The sequence below is a fragment of the Sitophilus oryzae genome, unplaced genomic scaffold (assembly GCF_002938485.1).
Source record: "Sitophilus oryzae breed Bouriz unplaced genomic scaffold, Soryzae_2.0 scaffold_1521_pilon_pilon, whole genome shotgun sequence".
NCBI classification, from domain to species: domain Eukaryota; kingdom Metazoa; phylum Arthropoda; class Insecta; order Coleoptera; family Curculionidae; genus Sitophilus; species Sitophilus oryzae.
In genome coordinates, this window is record NW_022146194.1 from 1,100,902 (window position 1) to 1,117,539 (window position 16,638).

General features: G+C 32.0%; 4 protein-coding genes across 5 annotated transcripts; 3 read left to right on the forward strand and 1 right to left on the reverse strand.

Annotated features, from left to right (window-relative positions):
• Positions 1-306: 306 nt before the first annotated feature.
• LOC115878703 (vacuolar protein sorting-associated protein 37A) lies at positions 307-2,013 on the forward strand. The gene is made up of 5 exons (XM_030895280.1): positions 307-529; positions 587-776; positions 832-1,207; positions 1,529-1,680; positions 1,735-2,013. The coding sequence occupies exons 1-5, from the start codon at positions 453-455 to the stop codon at positions 1,927-1,929; spliced, it is 990 nt and encodes a 329-aa protein (XP_030751140.1). The 5' UTR covers positions 307-452; the 3' UTR covers positions 1,930-2,013.
• Positions 2,014-2,116: 103 nt separating this feature from the next.
• On the forward strand, positions 2,117-3,028 carry LOC115878706 (ubiquitin-conjugating enzyme E2 N-like). Of its 2 annotated transcripts, XM_030895285.1 has the most exons (3): positions 2,122-2,233; positions 2,306-2,409; positions 2,470-3,028. In XM_030895285.1, exons 2-3 carry the CDS (start codon positions 2,309-2,311, stop codon positions 2,822-2,824), a joined length of 456 nt encoding a protein of 151 aa, XP_030751145.1. In that variant the 5' UTR covers positions 2,122-2,233; positions 2,306-2,308; the 3' UTR covers positions 2,825-3,028. The 2 variants fall into 2 exon arrangements, with proteins under 2 accessions (XP_030751144.1, XP_030751145.1); XM_030895284.1 differs by having other exon boundaries at positions 2,117-2,409.
• Positions 3,029-3,279: 251 nt separating this feature from the next.
• LOC115878705 (solute carrier family 35 member B1 homolog) lies at positions 3,280-4,596 on the reverse strand. The gene is made up of 3 exons (XM_030895282.1): positions 3,845-4,596; positions 3,576-3,785; positions 3,280-3,494 (listed from the first exon to the last, which is right to left on the reverse strand). Exons 1-3 carry the CDS (start codon positions 4,415-4,417, stop codon positions 3,300-3,302), a joined length of 978 nt encoding a protein of 325 aa, XP_030751142.1. The 5' UTR covers positions 4,418-4,596; the 3' UTR covers positions 3,280-3,299.
• Positions 4,597-4,713: 117 nt separating this feature from the next.
• On the forward strand, positions 4,714-15,290 carry LOC115878704 (caspase-8). The gene is made up of 8 exons (XM_030895281.1): positions 4,714-5,086; positions 5,148-5,380; positions 5,437-5,973; positions 9,812-10,045; positions 12,015-12,234; positions 12,297-12,434; positions 14,658-14,841; positions 14,953-15,290. Exons 2-8 carry the CDS (start codon positions 5,171-5,173, stop codon positions 15,101-15,103), a joined length of 1,674 nt encoding a protein of 557 aa, XP_030751141.1. The 5' UTR covers positions 4,714-5,086; positions 5,148-5,170; the 3' UTR covers positions 15,104-15,290.
• Positions 15,291-16,638: the final 1,348 nt, after the last annotated feature.

Below are 16,638 nucleotides of genomic sequence, written 5' to 3' on the forward strand. Positions count from 1 at the left end.
AGTTGCAAAGATATAGAGGTAGAGAGAAAATGACATATATAAAAATAGGGAGGAGTTTCCGTATCGATAATGTTATTATATTATTACTTATTGATCTCCCCTGTAGATCTAAGCGCGAACATGACATAAGAAAATTTTTGGATGCACACTCGTTGTAACTTATTCTCCTCCCTACTTCTATCTCTGAATTCTCCATCTCTGAATAATATGCCTGATTTTTCATATCGATAATGCAAAACTGTCGATAAGTTTTTCCTCCCTACCTCTATATCTCTGAATGCCATATGTCAGTTGTCATATGATTAATCATGTGTCTGTTTATTTTTTAGATAAAAACTTTGGAATTTGTGTTTGGAATGTAATAAAATACTTAGAAATCAAGCTTTTTCTGCTGTTCTCATACAATTTATTTCATCAAGGCCAGTAAATTGTAAATAAAACCCTGTAAAGTAATGATACCGCTATTTTATAATAGAGAAGCTGAAAACAGGAAACGACAAATCACAACTTTGAAAATATTTAACGATAAGTAAGCATTAAATTTAATCTGTTCCTTACTAGATTTATCACAATAGTTTTCTTGTAGTGTAATTGAAATTGTATCGGATTTGGAATACGAAATTCCTTTCCAATGTGGTGGTGATAAATTAACTTTAAAAATTTCCCTTAGCCATGATTTTCCAGTCGAAAAACCAGTACTAAGTGTAAGCCCTATGGTTTATCACCCATGGGTTAATGAAAATGGAGTAATTACATCAGCGCCTGGCTTAATAAATGTGAGAAACGATACAAACCAGGATTATTTTTGAGTTAGAACTAATAAAACTTCAGTTTTCAGTGCATTCAGATTTGGGTAGAGTCGTTCAGGCTATAATAAGGGATTTTCAAAGAAACCCACCTCGCTTGGCGGCCAATAACAATGTGATATCTTCGAATATACCAATTTTAGGCAGCGCAGATAACAGGGGAAGCCCAAATTTCCAGTCTAGGTCAAGTTTATCGCCTCCTAATGATCCAACAGGGCAATATCAGAGAAAAAATAATACTGCATCGCCTTTTTTGGACTTAAATAACTTGACTGTAGAAGAACTGAAGTTTTTAAATGAAAATGATGATCGGTTAATGGAGTTTATCGAAGATATTCCTCCTATGAGAGACCAGCAAAAGGCTCTCGATGATTTGCTAGTTGGTATTGAAGAATTAGCAGGTATGGTTGTGTTTTATGACTAAAGAATACAAGGAAGCTAAAAAGGTGGAGTGCAGACAATTAATTGTTTGTATATATACCTAGAAAGTTAATTTCTGGCCCCTTCTTCTTGCTGTGGCTTTTACACTTGAAAGTTGAACAAATCACCATTGTAATAAAGTTTATACAAAGTTAACGATACACAAAAATTATTAGTCACTTCTGTTTGGCACCAAAAAATAGCGTTTTATAATTTTCCATCACAGATTTTTCTTCCTATATGCGTGTTACAGGTCCTAGAATTCTTTAATAGTCAGTATAATAGTGAAAATATCTTTTTAGAAGAAAATTTGAACAAAGAGGAACAAATAGAAACCCTAAAAGAGGCAGTGGATTCCAGAATAGAAGAGGTCAATAAATTAGCATTTAACAATGAAAAACTCTATAATGTCTATCAGAGTTTGTCTGAAAAATATTCACCAAGAAATATACAAGTAAGTAATTATTAAAAATACTTTTTTAAAAAATATATAAAATGGTTATTTTAGGAAGAACTAAGGAAGTCAGCAAAAGAAGCTGAAGACGAAAGTGACAAGATTGCTGACTCGTTTCTACAGGGCGATTTGGACGTGGATACTTTTTTAAATATGTTCATAAAGTCGAAATCGCTTTGTCAGCTACGTAAAACCAAAGAAGAGAAGCTGTGCCATCAGCTGGATCGGCTAGAAAAAGCTGGCTTTTAATAGCCCTAAACATTCCTATTTATTATTTTTAAGGACGTATAATATGTATATACACTTTTTTTTAAATAAAAATAAATATTCATATCTTTTTGCATTATTTTTATATTCTATTCAAAACGTATCGATATTTTTGTGTTATTGATATGGACACTCATGCCTATTATTATATATGATATGACAATTTTTTATAACAAAGACAAATGTCAGTCCTGTCAAATATCAATCAACAGTTGATAAATTTTTTGTTGGATTAATTTTTGATTTATGAGAAAAAGAATCTCAATCGGGGTGTTTCCGAGAAGAGGTGACATATTTTCTAAATTTATGTTCAATATTTTAACTTTATAGTGCTTAAAAATACAAAAACGTTTTGAAGGTTATGGCTACCGGATCGACACGCAGAATTTTAGTCGAAACAAAAAACCTATCCAAAGACCCACCACCCGGTATTAGCGCAACTCCCGATGATAATAACTGTAGGTGAGTCTAATTCGTACTGAAAACTAAAATAAAACATTCTCAGAACACGCAATTTTTCAGATATTTTCACGTAGTAATGGCTGGCCCCAACGGATCACCTTACGAAGGCGGTTTATTTAAACTGGAACTGTTCCTCCCAGAAAACTACCCTTTGTGCCCCCCAAACGTGCGATTTTTAACGAAAATCTACCACCCCAACATCGACAAACTTGGTAGAATATGTTTGGATATCTTAAAAGACCAGTGGTCACCGGCTTTGCAGGTCCGGACAGTTTTACTGTCCATTCAAGCCCTACTGAGCAGTCCCAACCCAGATGACCCCTTGGCAAACGATGTAGCAAATATGTGGAAGACTAGAGAACAAGAAGCAATCCTGAAAGCTAAGGAATGGACAAGAATGTACGCCGCCGAATGAGTGTAGACTCTTTGTGTGCATATAAACTTTTGTCAGTGTCAGGTCTATAACTGACTGTGATAAACCAATGTGTTATTTAGATTCTATCCGTAATTCCTCTCGATTGTTTAGTTCAGATTGACATGCCAAATGTAAGTGTGTGTATTTCCTGTAATGGTTTTTTTATCGATCAGTTTTTCTACATGAATTATACATTTAACAGTATGATGGGAAGGTTTTTTGTTTAAATTTAGTAAGAAGCTCAAAGAAATAAGTAAGTCTATAGGATCCTAAATATTTTTTATACGAGTAAAATATTAATTTTTTATTTTTTACCTCATTAAACATTTCAAACTACACTTTTTCAAACATTAATAAATTGTAAAACGAGACGGGGTTTACTTATTTTCTTTGAGTGTTTTAGAAGATATTTTGTTTCAATGGAGGACGATCAATGATAGTAATAATATACTCGATAGTTTTGTTTAAAGCATTTTTAATTTTTTATTTCTTTTTTCACTGTTTTCTTGGAAAAATACGCATCTAAAAACAATGCAACGAACACGATAATAGCACCAGACCATTGTGTGACAGTGAGACTATTGCCAAAAATGATCACCGAGCCTAGAACTGTGAAGAATTTTCTGGTGGTCGTCACAATTGAAACAGCCAAAGGTCCAAAATCTGACACCTAAAATATGAATAAATAAGTGGTATATGACAGGTACAGATCTTAAATTATCTTAAAAAAATAAAAAAAAAACTTTTTTACCATGGAATAGAGAAACAGCTGTCCAACTGCCGACAAAACGCCGATAGAGAGAAGATTATAGTAAATACTAGGAAACTTATTTGCGAATTTTATAAACTCGAACACTTCACTAGAGATGAGTATCACAAAAATTAGAGATAGACTCGACCAGCCGTTGGCGGACCTCATCATTTGTATGCCGGAAGGTTTCGATTCTGCTCTAATTCGTTCCTACAAAAAAAATGCCTAACATGACACCGTTTTTTCTTCATTTTCATTAAGATATTTACCTGAACAGCACCAGTTATACCGTCCATAACTAGAGACAAACACAACAACAGCTCTCCTGTATCAAAACCACCTTCTTCACTTGCTGATTTCGAAGCCTTTTCCTTAAGCATAAAAATAATTATCCCAAACACTATTAAAAATACGAAGACGTATTTTCTCAAAGGATACGATTTCCTCCCTAATAAAACACCCAATAGCATTACTGGGATGGGTTTGGCAGACTTTCCTACGACTTGAGTTGGATAAGATACCCACTGCAATGCCATATTTGAGGCGACCATAGCCAGCAAGTACGTGGTGGATACACTGGCGTAATATAGCTTGGCCGTCTTGTCTTCACCTTGGGGCCATATCAAACAGGCTATCTGGGCTATGATGTAGTTTAAAATGCATTGTGTACAAACTAGAGTCAATGCAAAGGTAAATTTCTCACTGATAACTGTCTTGGTTCCGTCTGCTAGTACTTCCTCGTGCACGTATTTGCCTCTGGTCACCTTTTCTTGTAAAATACCGTAGTAAAAGTACGAAACAAAGATTCCAGCTGCGTAAATTAAGAACTTTTGTTTTTGCATCCTATTAGCGCTATGTTACAAACTTAAACGAATATAACGTAATGAATGAATGATCGACACTCCTATTTCTGGCCATACATTGGAAGCTTTTATAGAAAAATTACCCGCAATTCGAATTTCTATTTATTAGAAAACTACAAACTAAAGACACGTCAGTGATTTTTTATGAGGTTAAATTGCTGTCAAAAAATCTAGGTTATGTTTGTTTGTATCTGACATTTTTCGAAATGTTTAGTCTCTGTGTTTAGTTGTCCGCTCAACGTCAGGATAAAATAATAAATTAATCGTCCGGTTAGAAAACACAAAACTTGGAAGAGGATTTAACTATAATCGCAGCTCTTAAATTAATTACTTCAAATAAGTTATTTAATTAGTCAATTGATACGTACGTGAAAAACACTTGAATCTACACCACAATCTACACGTTTTGGTTTGATGTAAACGTACTTGTTTGGCGGACAAGTAACAACAGCCAAAAAATTTTGATTTTCAGCAAAAATTTATCTCCTGCATTATTCTTATCTTATCGTAAATATTTTGCCAATTTTCCAGTTAGCTTTGCACATTATTTTAGATATCTCAAATTAATTCCCTTAATATTGTTTTATACTTAACAAACTAATAGGTATAAATCCGTTGTGTTTACAGCTCGAGTTATTTTTATCTTAGGTACACTATTTTTTGTTTGTTTGGTTTATTTAAACATAAATTACAATACCGTACTTCCAAGGTATTTCCCCTTATGAATCAGTTATGGGTGCGTCAAACTCGCAAAACTTTATTTCTCAAAGTGAACTATCAGAGGACGAGTCTGACTCGGAATATTTTCAAGTTGAAATGAGAACTACCGCTACTTTTATGATTGATGCGGTTTTGCGAAGCCATAGAAACTCGGGACCCGGTAAAACTTTATCACCAAATAGAGTTCGTGGTATTGAACAGAAACTGGACCAGTATGAAATAGTAAGCAGCCGAGAATTTTCTTTAATTTATGCCATTAATTTGATTTAAATTTTTAGGTAGCATTAACATATCTGTTGTACGACAGGGCTGAAATAGCTTTACAAACCCTTATTCCTTTCTTATGCCACACCAAAGATAACGTTTTAACTGAATGGGTCAATTCTGAAAGCCGCAACAACCCTAAATGGCAGAGTAAATTTATCGAGGCAATGTGCATAATACAAAACTACCAGATCCTTAAAGAATTCGGTTATAATAAGGAAGAATTGAAGGCACAGTATGTACCAGAGCAACCTGAAGTGTCAGAACTGGTAAACAAAAAAAGGAAATCCCTGTATTTATTGGCAGAAAAACTGAATACAAGGGAAACGGAAATATTTCTGTACAATATGAGAAAGGCTTTTGAAGAAAACCATGAGGTGTTTCAGGATTACGATTTTGATTATTTAGAATTGTATTTTTTGGACTGGGAACAAAGAACAATTGGTAGTAATTATATTAAGAGGTCTTTGAAGATTATGGATAAGGAACATTTGTATGAAATCTCAGAAAATCTTTCACGTTGTGAGATAAATGATATTCCTGAAAACAATGTAAGTATCATCATTAAAGAAATCAATGAAAAATAACACACGGTTTGGTTAAATCGTAGACTTAAAATAAAATGTAGACTGAGCATCTCATTCATAAATAGCTGGAACATGCGGTCAGACAATGTCTTGTTATTGTTGTGTTATTGTTTTGGGTTATAACGAGTGCGACACGAGCGATAGATAGGTTGAACTCTCTGTATCATAGCCGGGTAATTTTTTTATTTTAATGAAGCTATAATTAAATTAAAAATATATCGTATTTAAACTTTTTTATATTTTATTCAGATTTAGGACAGGTTTTTTAAATAAAAGTTTAGAAAAAACGTCTTAGAGTCCAAAAAGGATAAAAATAATAAAATACACGTTATAGAAGAAATTTTATAATCGAAATTACGTAAATTTTGAAATTAATAATAAATTATTAATTTTAGTCAAACATTTACAACCCCTAATATTAATCAAAACAGGATCTATTCCACAGATATAATAGAATCGGCGACAGGGAGTGAAAAAAAATATGATTGTTGTAATTTTTTTTCTGGTTAAGTGATGTCTTATTATGTAAATTAGAGAAAACATAAATCTGTTCCATTAAAGCAAGGAAGGTGATAGGAAGTGGATAAAATGAAAACTACATTTATTTAACTCGGTACTGTCTTTATTATACCGGGTGCGTCCCAAAAGTGGCTCATCCCCATATTTTTTTATATTTTCAAATAAAAAACCAAATTTAGTATGTTAGTATATAACATAAATTAGGATTGATTGACGCATTCAATTGTTTTTGGTCACTTCCTGTTTCACCGGAAATGACTATAACTTTTAATTTTTAAACTGCACCCTCATTATATTTCTACTTTATTCAATAGAAAATGACACTCTGAATAGAATGACATATCATATGTCAACTTTTGACATTTTCGCATATGGTTTAATTGTAATTGTAACACGCGGTTCATAACGACAATTTGACTCGAAATACCAAGTGTGTGGTATCAATATATTCATAAAAAATGCTTTTTCCAAATATGCTAATGAGTCACCCTTGTTCCATTTGAAAAAATTGACATATGTATGATTAAAAATACGATTTGTACATCTTTTAACCGGCCTAGCCAAGACACGAAACCTATTAGACGATCAAAACTATTTTTCCAAGGCTCCTTGATTAAAACTTAGTGTTTTTAACAACACCATGGCACCCTGGATTGAAATTTAAAATACGATTTGTTTTTAAGCGACAATGTCAAAAGTTGACCTATGATATGTCATTCTATTCAGAGTGTCATATTTTATCGAATAAAGTAGCAATACACCGAGGGTGCCTTTAAAAATCAAAAGATGTAATCATTTCGGTGAAAAAGGAAGAGATCAAAAACAATTGAATACGTCAATAAATCCTAATATGTCATATACCTACTAACATACAAATCTGTTTTTTTTATCTGAAAAAATAAAAAAGTTATAGGGGGTGAGCCACTTTTGAAACGACCCGGTATATTAAAAAATATTGTTTCATAATGTAATATCATTTTAAAATTCTTGTATGTTATTTTAGATTCTGAAGATAATTTTAGAATAAACCGGAATATATTTTTAATAAAAACATTATTAATTATGATTTTGTTACAATGTAAGTAAGTAAATAATGTAATGTAAGAGAAAAAATTCAGATTTTACATTTTTCTAAAATATTATCTAAATAAGCGCATTTCTACAACAACGCCACTGACTCCTAATGGGTAAATTGAGAGTTGCCTACTGGTCGAAAGTCGTTTCAAGACTCAAATGGATTATTTAAGTCAAATTTCTTGCAAATTTGGCACTGGCGAACCATATTTTATAGTTCTTGAACAGAAAAAGTCAATGAAATAAACACTTAAGGACTACAAGCTAAGAAAATGCGTTAATACAGCCGGGGACATAGCGGCAACAAAGCTTTACCGCACACGTGCGACGCGCAGGGTTCGGAAGTAGTTAATTAAGACGTAATTTACCTGATTAACTACGTGTAGTTTTTCTTCAAAAACTACGTCTTTTCCCGTTCATTAACTACATGAAAACTACGTTAATAAACTATGTATTGATATTATGAATAATTTTCCTTTGTATGAGGTGTAATAGAGATAATATGATGTAAATATTATATTTAAAGCCATATTTCTTCTGTTTTTTTAAATACATTATGTGTTTTTAAAGCTTCAACTTATTATAACCTCACCTCAAACCTTTGATATTTGAAAGTTACATACATAGGTTACATAAACTACACCCTCTACATAAATTACATTAACTACATGTAATGTAGTTTATGTAGTTTTTAAAAGCAACATTTAGTTTTCCGAACCCTGGCGACGCGTACCACAAGGTAATAAATGAATCATAGAAATGAATGAATAGGCTCCCTCGCCTCTAATCGGTGTTGTCATATTGTAAAGAACTTATCCTTTTTAAACAGTATCCGACTTATAATTTAGTAGTATAAGGACTATTTAATACATCTATGGAATATTAAAACCTACTTTATTAAATTGTAGTATTAATATCTCAATATATGTGTATCTCAAGAAAAAAAATATTGATTATATTAAAGACGTGACAACATAGGCTTGATGAGGAAGGCTCGGTCGACTGTACCCAGAAGTAAACATGTGTACAAAAAAGATTGTTTGACCGCGTTGAGATGTAAATAGTGTAGTCCAAAGAATATACCTAGCTAGAAAAAGAATGGACTCTGCCATACTGAAAAATGGTCCTACAGAAGTGGCGCCATCTATTGAGTAGGGCTTGTTTTAAATGGATCGAAGCGCGGGCTTTTTAAATGAGCGTATTTATGGAATTTTACTCTAAAATAATTAAATTTGATTATTAAATCTTATTTTTTACACAAATTCAACAATACTAGTAACAAGTATCGTTGTGATGTGTAAAAAAAATAAGACAGTATAATTTATACAATTATTAAATAAAATTAAAGCCAAACGTGTAAATATTATTTATTATTTAAAGTTTTTATTTATAAGTCAAATATTGAAACATCGTTTATTATAATAAAACAAGACCAACGTAATATGCCCTAAGTTTTGTAAATGGAGTAAATATAAATAGGTACTTAAATGATGGCAAAAATAAAAGACTTTCATTATATTTAGGGCCACAAACAAAAGGAATTGTCTAATTAAAACACATATAACAAATTATAGTTTGAAAAACATTTTGATAATCATATATGGATAATCATTTCATAATAGCTTTTTTCGTTTTCCTGTTATTACCGATTCTGAACCGTCCTAGAATTGTGATGCGTATGCGCAGAAGGAAATATGAAGACATTATTTCATTTGCGCATGCGCTGGAGAGTTCTAGGACGATTCAGAATCGATAATAACAGGAAAACGAACAGACCTAATATTATGATTGGCGCTATGACGACGACAATATTTTTTGAGAATTTGACAATAGTATGACAATGGCCGTTGGAAACTATGGAAACTACAAAAAAATTCTGATTTAACGCCATCTGGCAATAACTAGTAGCAACTTCTTAACCTAAAAATTAATTGCACTACCATCTAGCGCCTGAGGCTGGAACTATTTTATTTGAAATTTCCGTGGAAACGGTGGAACCGCTTTTGCTATTTCACTTTCCCGCCCCTGGTGTAGTCTATATTTTATTTTAAGTCTATGGGTTAAATTCTGTCAAACAACTGTCTTTAGACACATGTAATAGATACATTCAAATTTTGCTTCTAAGTGCTATAATAAATATTACACTCACTTACTAAAGAATCTATCTTAGTTAATAAGTTAGAATTAAGCTTTAATTATGATTTGTCAGGACATTGAAATAGAAACTCAGAAAAAAGTGGTGAAGAAAGCTTCAACAACAAGAGACACCACATTTATGTCTCCAAACGAGAATGTATATTCGCTAGAACCTGCTTCTAGCTCTTCTATGATGTCTGTTGATATAAGACACACTGATCAATACGTAATTGATCCTGAGTACCCAGGTGTAGTTCTGATCATTAATCAAGAACATTTTTATACGGAATTTAATCCCGAATACAAGGTAATTTATTTTAATATCAAATATATACAGGGTGTTTCATGACATATTAATGTTTAAGGGGGTGATTCTAGGATCGATTCTATGAAAAAATCTTATATGTATGTATAAAAAAACATGGTGGTAAAAGTTTCTAAAAAAATACATTTTTTTTTCATAATAATACTGGTGTTATAGATATTTTTTATGAAATTTGATAACGTTTTCTATGCATCAGAATACTCTTATTGATGGTTGCCTAACCTAACTAGTGGCGTACATAAGGGTTTTATTGAATACTAGCGTGTACCAGCGACTTCGTTCGCGTCGAATTAATCATTTTTTGTAATGGTGATGATAAAGCAAAGCAAGAATGTCCATTAAAATACAAACTGCATAAAATTTTCTCACATTTATGTCAGCATGAGAAACAACAATATGGCGATATTATTATATAACTTGGTAATATTTGAGGGGTAGTTTCATCTTGTTGGAATTTGACTTTCGAAAAATCCGTTTGCCAAAAATAAGCTTTTTACGTCAAGCAGTTTAAGCAGAATCGTGGTTAAGAAATTACCCAACTTTTTGGAACACCCTGTATGATTTTTTAAAATATTTCAAAATATGTAAAAAAACAAAATAAATTATGCGTGTCCAAGCGTTTTCCCGAAAGACTAACCGTTTTTTAAATAACAAATATTGTAATATTTGAGGGGCGTTTTCACCCTCTTGGAATTTGAGATTCGAGAAACCCAAGAACAGTTAACCTAATAGGACTGCTCATTCAGCCAAAAGTGTCCGCCAGGTGCATGCGAAAACTACTCCCTTTGTGACGTCATTGTAGCCCTTGTCATGGTTATTAGTCCTTATCCGGCAACCAATAATACACACACGTGCATTAGTTTATTTATTTAAACACCTTATATGTATGCAGTATAGAAAATTAACTGTATAAATCGTATTAAATACTAGGATAATGCATTTTTAAGAACAGCAGTTCCCAGCATCACACTTTGCAAGCATTCTTTTTAGAGTACTTCCATATTTTGCTTTAAAATAATTAATAAACAAAATCGTGGGCACTTAGTAAGCACTTTGTCACAATCCACAACACAAAATGAACGTATTTATACACTCTATAGCTCTAAAAACTTTAAAAACACCTTTTTCACATTTAAAATTGACAAAATAACTCAAAATTTCTCAGCTGTTATTTTTATAAGTTTACCATAGGCAACTAATAATGCACACTGTCATGACAAGGACTACAATGACGTCACAACTGTCAGCTGAAGCGCGGGAAGAGGCGAACGTACGTCTTATGAGGATGAGCAATCCTATTAGTTTACCGTTCTTGCGAGAAACCCCTTCTTATCGAACCCCACAGTCAATCCGTTTGCCAAAAATCAGCTTTAAACGTCAAGCAGTTTAAGCAGAATCGTGATTACTCAATGGTCATATTTTATGCAACATCCTGTATAAATTTTTAAAAAATCTTAAAATATGTAAAACAACAAAATAAAATATACGTGTTTAAGAGTTTTTTCGGAAACTTGACCGTTTTTTAAATAAAAAATATTGTAATATTTGAGGGGTGGTTTCACCCCCTTGGAACTGGAATTTCGAAAAATCCCTTCTTATCGAACCTCTACACCCTAGAATCAACCTGTATGCCAAAATTGAGCTTCTTACGTTGAGTGGTTTGAGCAGGATCGTGATTAATCAGTGAGTCAATCACTTAAGGATTTTATATATTAGTATATAGATAATACAGGGTGTTCCAGTAGAAAAAGGACAAGTTTGATGTTTAACTTTTTTTGGGGACAGCCTGTAGAACTCTATATATTTTTATCAAATGTTTTCTATTAAACTATGTACATTGCCCCCAAAATTTCATTTTGATATAAACTACCGTTCTCCTTGAAGCCTCCGCGTCGTCGTATGAGAGGCGCTACCCTGTATATGAGGGTAATTTTTTTACTGTTTATTTTAGCATTTGCTGCATCGACAGCAAGGTGTTAAACTTCAAACCAGAGTCGGTACGGAAATCGATAAGAAACGTATCGTGGAAGTCTTTGAAAAATTCAATTTTAAAATCATTATCAAAGACAACCTGGCACATTATGACGTGGTCAAGGCCATCGAGGAAGTGACAATTAACGTCACTAAAGAATCCAGTTTGGTAGTTTTTATTCTTTCTCACGGCGACAAAGGTACAGGGCTTTGATATCACTATTTCGCATTACCCTGTATATTATGTCGCTGCATTTTTTAGGCGTGATATACGGAGCGAACAGTTGCAGGGTGGAGGTGGACAAAATAGGCCGCATTATGAAGAAGAAGAACTGCCATTTAGCTGGAAGGCCGAAAGTGCTGATTTTGCAGTCTTGTCAAGGATCGCATTGTCAACAAAGTAGGTTTTTTTATTTTACAAATAGTTTTATATTTGTTACAGTTAAAAAGCTATTTTCTACGCGTAAAAAACTTTTTTTATGCGTAAAAATATTTTTTTCGCGTAAAAAACTTTTTTTATGCGTAAAAATATTTTTTTCGCGTAAAAAACTATCTGTTACACGTAAAAAACTACTTGTTACAGTTAAAAACGATTTTTTGCGCGTATAAAACTATTGGTTACACTTAAAAAAACAATTTTCTACGCTTAAAAAACTATTTTTATGCACAAAAAACTGTTTTTTATGCTTAAAAATATTTACGCTTAAAAAACTATCTGTTACGCGTAAAAAACTACTTTTACGCGTATAAAGCTATTTGTTACATTTAATAAACAATTTTCTACGCGTAAAAACCTATTTTTATGCGCAAAAAACTGTTTTTACGCGTAAAAATATTTTTTCGCGTAAAAAACTATCTGTTACACGTAAAAAACTACTTCTTACAGTTAAAAAAAATATTTTTGCGCGTTTAAAAATATTTGTTAGACTTAAACAACAATTTTATACGCGTAAAAAAGTATTTTTATGCACAAAAACTTTTTTTATCCGTAAAAATATTCTTTACGCGTAAAAAACTATCTGTTACACGTAAAAAACTACTTGTTACAGTTAAAAACTATTTTTTGCGCGTATAAAACTATTGGTTACACTTAAAAAAACAATTTTCTACGCTTAAAAAACTATTTTTATGCACAAAAAATCTGTTTTTTATGCTTAAAAATATTTACGCTTAAAAAACTATCTGTTACGCGTAAAAAACTACTTTTACGCGTATAAAGCTATTTTTTACATTTAATAAACAATTTTCTACGCGTAAAAACCTATTTTTATGCGCAAAAAACTGTTTTTACGCGTAAAAATATTTTTTTCGCGTAAAAAACTATCTGTTACACGTAAAAAACTACTTCTTACAGTTAAAAAAAATATTTTTACGCGTTTAAAACTATTTGTTACACTTAAACAACAATTTTATACGCGTAAAAAAGTATTTTTATGCACAAAAACTGTTTTTTATCTGTAAAAATATTCTTTACGCTTAAAAAACTATCTGTTACACGTAAAAAACTACTTGTTACAGTTAAAAACTATTTTTTGCGTGTATAAAACTATTTGTTACACTTAAAAAACAATTTTCTACGCGTAAAAATCTATTTTTATGCGCAAAAAAACTTTTTTATGAGTAAAAATATTTTTTTCGCGTAAAAAACTATCTGTTACACGTAAAAAACTACTTGTTACAGTTAAAAAATTATTTTTACGCGTATAAAACTATTTGTTGCCTTAAAAAACAATTTTCTATGCATAAAAAACTATTTTTATGCACAAAAAACTGTTTTTTTTATGCGTAAAAATAATCTTTGCGCGTAAAAAACTATCCGTTACACGTAAAAAACTACTTCTTACAGTTAAAAAAATTATTTTTACGTGTTTAAAACTATTTGTTACACTTAAACAACAATTTTATACGCGTAAAAAAGTATTTTTATGCACAAAAACTGTTTTTTATCCGTAAAAATATTCTTTACGCGTAAAAAACTATCTGTTACACGTAAAAAACTACTTGTTACAGTTAAAAAATATTTTTTACGCGTATAAAACTATTTGTTACACTTAAAAACAATTTTCTATGCATAAAAAAACTATTTTTATGCACAAAAAACGGTTTTTTATGCGTAAAAATAATCTTTACGCGTAAAAAACTATCTGTTACGCGTAAAAAACTACTTTTACGCGTATACAGCTATTTGTTACACTTAATAAACAATTTTCTATGCGTAAAAAACTATTTTTATGCGCAAAAAAGTGTTTTTTATGCGTAAAAATATTTTTTTCGCGTAAAAAACTATGTTACACGTAAAAACTACTTGTTACAGTTAAAAAATATTTTTTTCGCATATAAAATTATTTGTTACACTTAAAAAACAATTTTCTAAGCGTAAAAACCTATTTTTATGCGCAAGAAACTGTTTTATGCGTAAAAATATTTTTTTCGCGTAAAAAAACTATCTGTTCCACGTAAAAAACTACTTGGTACAAAAAAAATACTATTTTTTTACGTGTTAACCACTCTATGTTACAGGCAAAAAGTTATTTTTTACGCGTAAAAAATATTTTTTTAATTTAATACCTTTTAAATATGCGCACATAGTGCACACACAATTTTTTTAAATTTCTTATTGAAGGAGATGAAAGTTCCGACGATGAAATGGAATATGCCACGGATGGTCCCAAAATAGTACCGTCGAGTGCGGCAGATTTTCTTACATTCTGGGCCACCATTCCTGGTTATGCCGCTATTAGGAACATAAATCAAGGATCCTGGTTGATACAGACCCTGTGCCAGGAAATCGAGAACAATGCATCAAGGTAAAAATGTTAAAGAAAAAGATTTAATTTTTTTTATTTGCACAATGTTTAAATCCCTGTAAGTATACGCATAACCTTTAAAATTGTAGTGATATTATTCAATTTGTACAGGTGTCACTTGATGGACATTTGCACCAAAGTACAGGACAGGATTTCCTCCAAAGAATGGAAAGAAATCACTAAAGTCAACATAATGACACCGGAAATCCGGAGCACCTTGAGGAAAGCGTTCTACCTTCCTCGCATGAGAAGTGCCCGCTAGGTGGCGCATTCAGGTACGCTTTTTTACAATCCCGTGACAATATAAAGCACTGCAATTGAATTCTTTATAGTACGAGAGCTAGCAACGTCGGAAAAACAAGTATTTTAAGACGTCTGGCTCTTTGATATATCTTTTACTAGGCTCTCTAGAACAGCATGCGGCCCGCCTGACTGCCGGTAAACGTTGCGTTCCCTACTGCGCATTGAAAGAAGATCCTGTATTTTTATTAGTCCTTTAAATTCTAGTATTGTAATAATATTTGTTTTTTTTTAATTATCAGAATTATTTAATACTTTACTATCAGAATATAAACGAAAATAAAATAAAAAAGTCTTTGACCTGACCCGGATTCGAACTCTGAATCATCGGTTCGTGGTCGGAAACTCTACGCACTGCGCTATGGAGATATGTTCGGTTTATATTCAATAAGAATTTATAGGATTAAATTAATATAAAATATAGCATCTTCTTCCGATGCGCAGTAGTGAACGCAGACGTCTTAAAATACTTTCTCGAAAACGTTGCTAGCTCTTAGACTATTACTACTTATGGAGCCAAAATGACCTATACCGATGACATTAATGACGTAGACTTAAAATGACGTGACTTAATGATATACAGGGTGGTCCGAACTGTATTCCAGAAACTTCTAAAATACTTAGTTTCGGAGATATAGGGTGTAGAAGTTTAATTTTTATTTCGATTTTTTCCAAATAATTTATGAAGTAACGTCAATATTTGGATGAAAATTGGTGTCTAGGAGTTTTTTGACATGAGAAATTTGATTTTGATGTCAATATGACTCCTACTAGTAGAGGGCGCCACCTACATGTGTTTTGACTGTTTTGAAGCGTAATAACTTTTTGTCCGTACCTGTATAAAACTACCGAGCGCAAAAATATACATCTCTGTGACTTTTTACGTAAAAAATATATCTTTGTAAAAATTGCTACAAGCAACCGTTCTCAAGATATTTAGAATGGAAATAGTCAATACATGTCATTATTGACGATTAATAAACACGTTGAGTATACGTCGTACAAAATAAAAACCGTTGCGGGCTATCGATTAGGCTAATAAATGTGTGCAGTGCTACCACTACTCAAATATGGCCCTTATGGGACGTTTTCAATGAGTTTTAAATCTCCAACTCGATATTGTGTTGGTAACGGCGAGGAAGCGGTTGCAGCGGTGCCACGTTTATTTGCCATTTGCCAGAATTTTCTGAACGTTAGTCGAGAGCTGTGTCTCGTGTATATTGTATCTTTTAAAACCTTTATCTATCGATCGAAAACTGTTGTTTTCAGAATATTTTGTGTAGTAGTTGTTAGTTTTTTCTTTGAAAAATGCCTAAGCAGTTAAATAGTTGGTGCCAAGAATTAGTGTAATCTCTGATACAATATTTTCAGAAAGAAAGGGACAATAACGGCCCGTTATATTATAATAAAGTATTTTAAAGTAGACCAGTGAAGTCAGTTTTTTTTATTTTGAGGAACCAAACCTACTCATCTTCTATGGAAAATACTTATTAATTC